The following is a 10,520-nucleotide window of genomic DNA, read 5'->3' on the forward strand; positions in this document are numbered from 1 at the left end:
TTACAATTCATATGACTTTCTTTTGGAGTAGAAAAGTTGAATTTGTATTTGATTTGTATGTATTTCCCCATTCCTCTACACAGTAAGTCATGTATGGGACTATAAGTGTACAGTATAATGTATACAAAGATTCCTGATTTAAGAAATCCTGCGCTTTGTACAGTATTGCAATAGATTTTGACATTTTTGCTTTGACATAATTTATATGTGGTTTTCAGCTTAATTTACTACCTATTATCACTCCAAAAAATTTTATTTCAGACACCTTATCAATTTCAGTATTATTTATTCTGTTTACTATATCAGTTTGGTACATAGTTTCCAAATATTATGAATTTAGTTTTACTTAGATTCAGTGATAATTTGTTAGTATCAAACCAATTCTTTATAATTTTAATTCTTTCTCCACTGTATCCAAAAGTTCTTTCAGATGTTCCCCACTACAAAATATAGTTGTATCATCAGCAAATAATACACGTTTTAATGTCTGAGAGGCCATACATATATCATTTATATACAAAATGAACAGCAATGGACCAAGCACTGAACCTTGTGGAACTCCACAAGTTACCCTCAAAAGTTTTGAATTCAAGTTGTTTATTTGTACATACTGATACCTGTCTTCCAAATAACTACTTAACCAGTCATGCGCCACCCCTCTAATGCCATATCTTTCTAATTTTGTTAATAATAATTTATGGTGTTAATTGTTTTTTTTAGATCAAGGAATATTCTCACTGTGTATTCATATCTTTCTATAGTGTTTGATATTTCTTCTGCAAAATCTATTAATGCTGTTGTAGTGGTTCTGTTTTTTTCTGAAACCATATTGCTGTTCACAGATTATATTATATTTTGTTATGAAATCACAGACTTCACACTTGGGTGCTGACATTTCATTCAGTTGCCTGGCTTCATTCTCTGGGATTTTAAGTCTGACATGACCCCATGTCTAGTAATAATGTGTGAACAATACAGTGTGACAAACCGAGTTAGGAAAGTGGAGCTGGAGCTGGATAAACTTCGGATCATTCGTGAGGCACAGGCAGAAATAAAAAGGAGTTACAGGGAGATAGTCACCCCTAAGAGCTCGAAGACAGGTAGCTGGGTGACTGTCAGGAGAGAAGAGGGGAATAGACAGAACGAGCAGAGCACACCCTGTGGCCATTCCCACCAATAATAAGTACATCGCTTTGGATACTGTTGATGGGGATGACCTACCAGGGACAAGTTGCTGTGGATGCATCTCTGGCACCAAGAGTGGATCCTCAACTCAGAAGGGAAGGAGGGAAAAGAGGAGTGCATTAGTGATAGAGGATTCGATAGGTAGGGGGACAGATAAGAAGTTCTGTGGGAGAGATTGAGAATCCCAGATGGTCTGTTGCCTCCCTGGTGCCAAGGTCTGCAATATCTCGGATTGAGTTCTCAGTATTCTCAAGAGGGAGGGTGAGCAGTCAGATGTCGTGGTCCATGTAGGGACCAATGACATGGGTAGGAAGAGTGAGGAGGTCCTGAAAGGACAGTTTAGGGAGTTAGGAGCCAAGTTAAAGGACAGGACCTCCAGGATAGCAATCTCAGGATTGCTACCAGTGCCACATGCAGGCGGGTTTAGAAATAGTAAGATAGTGCAGATGAACACATGGCTGAAGACATGGTACAGGAGGGAGGGCTTCAGGTTTAGATAATTGGGCAGTTTTCCAGGGAAGGTGGGACCTGTTCCAGTGGGACAGTTTACATCTGAACTGGAGGGGGACAAATATTCTTGCAGGTAGGTTTGCTAGAGAGGCTCCACTGGATTTAAACTAGATACGAGGGGGGAGGGGAACCAAAGTATAGGAACAGATGTAGGGAAGAAAGAAGAAAAAGAAGATAGTAAAGTTGTTTGCACCATTAGTGATAAACAGAGGGTAAGCAGTGGAAAATTTCTTAAATGCATTTATTTTAATGCTAGCAGCATTGTAAGAAAGGTGGATGAGCTTAGAGCATGGATTGACGCCTGGAAGTATAATGTTTAGGCTATTAGTGAAACATGGTTGCAGGAGGGGTGTGATTGGCAACTAAATATTCCTGGATTTCGTAGCTTCGGGTGTGATAGAATCGGAGGGGCAAGAGGGGGAGGTATTTATTGCATTGCTTGTCGGAGAAAATACTACAGCGGTGTTCTGGCAGGACAGATTAGAGGGCTCGACTAGGGAGGCTATTTGGGTGGAATTGAGGAACGGGAAAGGTGTAGTAACACCTATAGGGGTGTATTATAGACTACCTAATGGGGAGCGAAAATTGGAGGAGCAAATCTGTAAGGAGATAGTAGATATTTGTAGTAGCACGAGGTTGTGATCGTGGGAGATTTTAATTTTCCACACATAGACTGGGAAGCCCATACTGTAAAAGGGCTGGATGGTTTGGAGTTTGTAAAATGTGTGCAGGATAGTTTTTTGCAGCAATACATAGAGATACCAACTAGAGAAGGGGCAGTGTTGGATCTCCTGTTAGGGAATTTGATAGGTCAGGTGACGGAGATATGTGTTGGGGAGCACTTCAAGTCCAGTGTTCACAATGCCATTACTTTCAATATAATTATGGAGAAGGATAGGTCTGGATCCAGGGTTGAGATCTTTGATTGGAGAAAGGCTAACTTTGAGGAGATGCAGAAGGATTTAGAAGGAGTGGATTTGGATAATTTGTTTTATGGGGGGGGTATAACAGAGAAATGGAGGTCTTTTAAAGCTGACATTTTGAGGGTACAGAATCTTTATGTTCCTGTTAGGTTGAAAGGAATAGTTAAAAGTTTGACAGAGCCATGGTTTTCAAGGGATATCGGAAACTTGGTTCGGAAAAAGAGAGATATCTACAATAAGTATAGGCAGCATGGAGGAAGTGAGGTGCTCAAGGAATACAAAGAAAGTGTAAAGAATCTTAAGAAAGAAATTAGAAAAGCTAAAAGGAGATACGGGGTTGTTTTGGCAAGTAAGGTGTAAATAAATTCAAAGTGTTTCTACAGCTATATTAAAAGGATAGTGAGGGATAAAATTGGTCCCTCAGAGAATCAGAGTGGACCGCTATGTGTCAATTTCTTTTCTTCGGTATTCACTATGGAGAAGGATATTGAATAGTGTAAGGTAAGGGAAACAAATAGGGAAGTTATGGAAAGTATGATTGATTAAAGAAGAGGAAGTACTGGCACTTTTAAGGAATATAAAAGTGGATAACTCTTTCGGGTCCTGACAGGATATTCCCTAGGACCTTGAGGGAAGTTAGTGTTGAAATAGCAGGGGCTCTGACAGAAATATTCCAAATGTCATTAGAAACGGGGATGGTGCTGGAGGACTGGCGTATTGCTCATGTTGTTCCATTGTTTAAAAAGGGTTCTAAGAGTAAACCTAGCAATTATTGGCCTGTGAGTTTGATGTCAGTGGTGGGTAAATTAATGGAAAGTTTTCTTAGAGATGGTATATATAGTTATCTGGATAGACAGGGTCTGATTAGGAACAGTCAACATTGATTTGTGCGTGGAAGGTCGTTTGACAAATCTTATTGAATTTTTTGATGAAGTTACTAGGGAAGTTGACGAGGGTAAAGCAGTGGATGTTGTCTATATGGACTTCAGTAAGGCTTTTGCAAGGTTCCACATGGAAGGTTAGTTAGGTATTAATATGGAAGTTGTAAAATGAATTCAACAGTGGCTGGATGGGAGATGCCAGAGAGGAGCTGTGGATAACTGTTTGTCTGGTTTGAGGCCGGTGACTAGTGGTATGACTCAGCAATCTGTACTGGGTCCAATGTTGTTTGTCATATATATTAATGATCTGTATGATGGGGTGGTAAATTGGATTAGTAAGTATGCAGATGATACTAAGATAGGTGGCGTTGTGGATAATGAAGCAGGTTTTCAAAGCTTGCAGAGAGATTTAGGCCAGTTAGAAGAGTGGGCTGAAAGATGGCAGATGGAGTTTAATGCTGATAAATGTAAGGTGCTACATTTTGGTAGGACTAATCAAAATAGGACATACATGGTAAATGGTAGGGCATTGAAGGATGCAGTAGAACAGAGGGATCTAGGAATAATGGTGCATAGTTCCCTGAAGGTGGAATCTCATGTGGACAGGGTGGTGAAGAAAGCTTTCGGTATGCTAGCCTTTATTAATCGGAGCATTGAGTATAGGAGTTGGGATGTAATATTAAAATTGTACAAGGCATAGGTAAGGCCAAATTTGGAGTATTGTGTGCAGTTCTGGTCACCGAATTATAGGACAGACGTCAACAAAATAGAGAGAATGCAGGAGATTTACTGGAATTACTGAATTTACTGGGTTTCAGCATCTGAGTTACAGAGAAAGGTTGAACAAGTTAGGTCTTTATTCTTTGGAGCGTAGAAGGTTGAGGGGGGACTTGTAGAAGTGTTTAAATTTATATGAGGGGAATAGATAGCGTTGACGTGGATAGGCTTTTTCCATTGAAAGTGGGGGAGATTCAAACAAGAGGACATGGGTTGAGAGTTAAAGGGCAAAAGTTTAGGGGTAACATGAGGGGGAACTTCTTTACTCAGAGAGTGGTGGCTGTGTGGTCCTTCTGTCTTCTGTTAACAGTTACTAGGTCTGTAACCATAAAGTATCACTCTCTTTTTTCTTTATTTCTAAGCATTATTCACATACCCACATTTGATTACCTTCTTGGTATATGAAGTTATGAGGAATATAGATAAGATAAACCGAGGGAGTTCATTGCATTCCCTCCGCTCCAGTTAATGCTGACAAGACACTACATGAGCTCTACAGTGCTATCAGACCTGGTTTACCCTAACATACCAGGTGTCTATAAAGCAGTCCCTCATCCCCACATCGGAACTGCTTTGAATTTATGAACTGTAGAATATCCCAAGAGGCTGCTGCCTATGGCAGCCATATTAACATTGGGGAATATGGATTCTATGACCAGCTACACAAAGAAATGTACTGAGGATGTTACCATCATGAAACACACATGGGTAAGGTTAATTCAGAAACTATGGCTTACTACAGAGGTCTGGGCACAGCGGAGGGATAATGATGCCACTTTTCGTTCAGAAATGCGACATTTCTCAGGGAAGCAAGAACTATACTTTCCCATTCCACCGAGAAGGCGAAGTGGGAGTATTCTCAGAGAATTTGCAATCACTTCTGTGCTATTATGAGACATGTATAGCTGGGAATTCAGGGGATTATAGATTACAAGTCTATCCTGTGCATCAGTGACCAGGATACTTCACTCCCTGAGAGGCTGAGTGTCTTTTAAAACTGATTTGATGTGCAGTTCAAAGTGCTGGCCGGGAAGTCAACCCACTGTCCCCAGGAGAGTAGACACTGGCTGTCTGAAGCTGAGCTGAGGAAGACCCTGGACAGAGTCAACCCAAGCAACGCTTCAGGGCCTGATAACATACCAGGTTAGGTTCTGTAAGACTGGCAGCCAGGCTGATGGATATATTCACCATCTCTCTGGAACAATCCATTGTCTCCTTGGTTAGCAGCCATCGTGCTTTGAGAGGCTTTTCATGGAGCATATTAACGCCTTTCTCCCAGCTACTTTGGACCCTTTCAAGTCTGCTTATTGCTCAAATCCACCTGAACAAGAAGGCACATCAATACCTCCACTTCCATTGAGAGCATCTGGCAAGGTGCGTCTCCATTTCATTTGGGAGCAGCCGAGCATCAGACCGGAAGTCCCTACAAAGGACTGTGAGAATGGTCAAGAGGATCATAGGGGTCTCCCTACCATCCATCAGGGACATTTATCAGGAACACTAAATATGCAGGGCCCTCAGTATTATTAAGGATCCCACCCATCCACCCAACAACCTTTTTGACTTTCTGCCATCAGACAGGAGGCTCCGATGCATAAAAACAGGAACAGTTAAGATGGTTAAGATGGGAAATGGTTATGTGTATGTAGCACCCTGGTTAAGATTTTTACATCTATGCTGTAGATACTTAATTCTAGTAGTTTTGTAAGTGCAGTCTGTCTGCTTTCAGCCTGTTTGGGTTTGAGCTAAGATAAGGGACTTTGTTGTTCAACTTCTGAATGTTGTGTTAGCCAGTCAGGAATGTGGAGTTTGGAGAAGGTTCAAGAAAACAATGGGCAAAGAGATTTTTGTGATGGACACTGGTGTGGTTCAAGGTCTTTTTTTGGCAAGAGCTGGAAGAAAACAGAGGCAAAACAAAGCAGCTGCAAAGTTTGTTCAACATTGATGAAACTAGTCCAGGAGCCTGACAGCTGCAGGGCAACAACTTCTCACAAATCTGGCAGTGTGGACGCAGGACTCCTACACTATCTGCCTGCTGGTAGCAATGAGAAGAAAAGAGAAAGTATTAACACTGGTCAGCATGTAGTCAGCATGGCTTTTATGGACTATATGGCCTGCTTCAATGCTGTATGACTCTAACATCCTTCTTCGTAGCTCCAGAGATGGACAAGCTTCCAGTGCCCCTGCTGTATTGTCTTATCTCCACCCTCCCCATCTCTATCAAGACTGCATCTTTGACCTCTTATAATACTCATTTGCCAATCTTATGAAACAATTTACATGAATTATTTTAATTATGCAAATCCTTTGATTTGCAGTGAAACTGTAAACCCTAGGTAATGTTATAGATCTCTTTATCTTAATTCAGATAGAATATATCTCGCATGGTTTTACATTTTCTTCGTATTACTGTTGTTTTGTTTAGTACTACTGAGATGAAAATGGACTAGGATGTCTTTGTCTACAAAAGTATTTGAATGGTTGTAACATTCTTTCTGATCTTAAAGGCAGAACTGTTACTTTTCCCCTTAGGTTTACCAGAAACTAGGGCAGACACACCTGGCTCTGATGAATTTCTCCTGGGCCATGGACCTTGATCCCAAGGGAGCCAACAACCAGATCAAAGAAGCTATTGACGAACGTTACTTACCAGATGATGAAGAGTCTGTAACAAATGATGGTCTCCAAAATGAGGGTCATCAGTATGACTTAGGTCAGTTTTGCTGAATTGCAGTATTATGAAATAGTTTCCCTGTAGGCATTCTTTTAGCTTCCATACTAATCAATACATTCTATATTTCCTTAATCGTGGGCATATAAAATCTGCATCTTTTTAAAAATGTAAAATTATGCATTATACCATTGATTTGGTGTGTGCTGAAGGTCATGTGCTTAATGTTTGCCTATTAGTACAGAAAGTGCAGTGATAGACCAAATCTCCTCTCCTGGATTATGAGCTTTAGTACCTATGCTGACTGTATTTGATATTCTGTTGTGATTAATGTTGTGACTCTTTAAAATGCCTTGGGCTTGAATAGGTTCTTTTTAATCTATAGAAGGTAGCTGCAGATGAAGGAGAAATTGTTCAATATGAGAATGTTAATTTTGTGTTGATGAAGGAAACTGGTTGAGCCTCAAATAAGAAAGAAGTGAAGGACTCTAAGCTTTCAGAAGTATGCAGAGGATTCTACATTCACAGGAAAGACAAAGCTTTTTGGGACAGGGTAATTTAAAATAACTTAAAGTACATAGAACATCTAAACTGTTATAGAGATAAGTGGGAAGAAATTCCAGGAATAAAGGAGTTAATATATAAGGAGCATTTGGCAGCTTTGGGCTTGTACTCACTAGAATTTAAAAGAATGCATGGGGATCTCATTGAAACCTATCAAAGATTGAAAGGACTAGATGGGGTTGGTATGGAGATTATGTTTCCTAGAGCACACAGCCTCAAAATTGAAGTGTGATCCTTTAGGACCAAGGTAAGGGGGATTCTTTTTTTATTCAGAGATTAGTAAATCTGTGGAATGCTCAGACCCCACCCAAATGATGCTGTGTCCAATCAAGAACAGATCAAGCTCTACCTAAATAACCCAGTGCCCTGGCCTCCACAGCAGCCTGTGATAATAATTTGCACAAATTCACCATCATCTATCCAAAGAAATTTTTCCACATCTCTGGTTTATAGACCAGTTAGTCTGAACGCTGCTCTATTCTGAGGCGGTGCCCTCTTGACCCAGACTCTCCCACCATGGGGAACATTGTTTCCTCATCTACTCTGTCCAAACCTTTCAACATTCAAAAAGTTTCAGTGAGATCCCCCCTCATCCTTCTGAATTCCAGCAAGCAGAGACCCAGAGCCCTCAAACATTCCTTTCATGATAACCCTTTCATTCCCAGAATCACCCTTCTGAAACTTCTCCAATGCCAGCTCATCTTTTCTTAGATGAGCAGTCCAAAACTGTTCATAGTACCCAAGGTGAGGCCTCACCAGTGCCTTATAAAGCCTCAGCATCACATCCCAGCTGTTGTATTTAGACTTCTTGAAATGAATGCTAACATTGCTTTTGACTTCCTCACCATCAACTCCACCTGCAAATGAACCTTTAGGGTGGTCTGCATAAGAACTCCCAGTCCATTTGCGCATCAGATTTTTAGATTTTCTCCCCATTTAGAAAATAGTCTACACATTTATTTCTACTACCAAAGTGTATGACCAGGCATTTCCCAATATTGTATTTCATTTGCCACTCTCTTATCCATTCTCCTAATCTGTCTAAGTCCTTCTGCAGCCTACCTGTTTCCTCAACACTACCTGCCCCTCCACCAATCTTCATATCATCTGCAAACTTGGCAACAAGCCATCTATTCCATCATATCAATCATTGATATACAGCATAAATAAGCTGCCCCAACTCCAACCCCTGTGGAAAGTCTGAAGTCGCAGGCAGCCAACTAGACAAGGATCCTTTTATTCCCACTCGTTGCCTCCTAGAAATCAGCTAATGCTCTAACCATGTTAGTAACTTTCCTGTAATGCCATGGCTCTTAACTTGGTAAGCAGCCTCATGTGTGGCACTTTTTCAAAGACCTTCTGAAAGTCCAAATATACAATACTTTATCTATCCTACTTGTAATCTCCTCAAAGAATTCCAACATGTTCATCAGGCTGGATTTTCCCTAAGGAAACCATGCTGACTTTGTCCTATCATGTCCTGTGTCACCAAATACTCCAGAAACTCATCCTTAACAATTGACTCCTACATTTTCCCAGGCACTGAGGTCAGGTTAATTGGTCTATAATTAGCTGCTGCCTTCCACCTTTCTTAAAAAGTCAGAAAGGTGTTAGTTTGAAAGCCACAATCTATTATAAATCATGGCATTATATCTGCTCAAATTTTACATCCAGTGATTTCAATGATCACAGGCTCATTCTTGCTTCAATTTCAGAAAAGGATCCCTGTCAGTCAAACTGTATGTACTAATAAACCTCAGAATTTTGCACGGGCCTATCTTATTCCGAAGTATGAAGATTAATATGACCTGCATAGGTAGATATATAGGAAAGGGAGATGTGATATTCTAGCAGTTTACAAGAAATAAAATCTTTGTGGGAGAGTATTGCTATGTTAGCGATAAAGCTTACTAAGTATCTTTCTGTCTTTCTCGATGTAATAAGTACTGAGTATTATTTAACTTGCTGAAAATCGGCATAATTTTGCATTTTTTACAGCTGGAACAGATGAATCCCAGGAAAGTAGCATGACTGATGCTGATGACACCCAGTTACATGCAGCAGAAAGTGATGAGAGCTTCAATCTGTAAATGCTAACCAAGCCAAAACATCCTTGCCATACCATTTCATCTCTCTCTCACTAGGTCTGTACTTCTACTTTTAGCATTTTGGCTGATGCAATTTGCCAGAATTATGAATATACTGTTGGCTGAAGAGACCAGTCACTTGGTCATAAAAAAAATCCATCACTAACAACTTTCATTTTCTACCCTTGACAAAATTTGTATTAAACAGGGAACTTTGTTTTTAAATGCAATTGTTAAAAAATATCTGAATATGAACTTGCCTAAGTCCCACCTACTTCTGCTCCTGCAAAGCCTGAGTTTCTCAAAAGATCCCCGGGAGTCTTTGAGCAATCAAAGTGTTATGAAATAGAAAATGCAATGTGTACCTACATGTGGATGTATACACACATAGATATATGAAATCTGGTCTATTTTTTACTTTGTTTTTCATTAAAACTTTGCCTTGGTGCCATAAGTTGGACTTCTGTTGCTTATCTCTTTTTATTTCAGATATTTGTACAATCTTAGAAAAAAAGCCTTTTGTTCATATATTTGGAATTTAATAATATGAAAAAAATCCAAAATAAAGAAATTTGAAAATGTTTTAACAGCTGTTTAGTGATGATTCTTAAACATTTGTTAGTTAACAGGAATCATAGAATTATTCCAACAGGTGCCAATTAGCTCATCAAATCATCCATTATATAGGTAATGTGCAACATGTCATTATGAGGAACAAGGGCTACAACCCTACAAAAAAAATTCCACATCAGTCAAATACATTTTTTTAAATTGTCAGTAGATGTTGGATGGGTAGCAGGATTTGAGATACATCTACCAAAGGAGGTATAAGGCCCTCCTTCCCTCCATTAGCCTGCAGGTGACCCTTGAGCAAGGTATAGAACTGGCTTAGCGCCCCCCCCACCCCCGCAAGTCAAGGTCA

General features: G+C 40.0%; 1 protein-coding gene across 1 annotated transcript in view; it reads left to right on the forward strand.

The window, feature by feature from the left end:
• The window catches only part of LOC134341076 (cell division cycle protein 27 homolog), a 272,971-nt gene extending 263,370 nt beyond the window's left edge, over window positions 1-9,601 (forward strand). Inside the window, exons 18-19 of the mRNA XM_063038824.1 lie at window positions 6,809-6,989; window positions 9,510-9,601. Coding sequence (XP_062894894.1) covers window positions 6,809-6,989; window positions 9,510-9,601 — 273 coding nt within the window. The remainder of the gene's footprint in view (window positions 1-6,808; window positions 6,990-9,509) is intronic.
• Window positions 9,602-10,520: the final 919 nt, after the last annotated feature.

Source organism: Mobula hypostoma, chromosome Y (assembly GCF_963921235.1).
Source record: "Mobula hypostoma chromosome Y, sMobHyp1.1, whole genome shotgun sequence".
NCBI lineage: Eukaryota > Metazoa > Chordata > Chondrichthyes > Myliobatiformes > Myliobatidae > Mobula > Mobula hypostoma.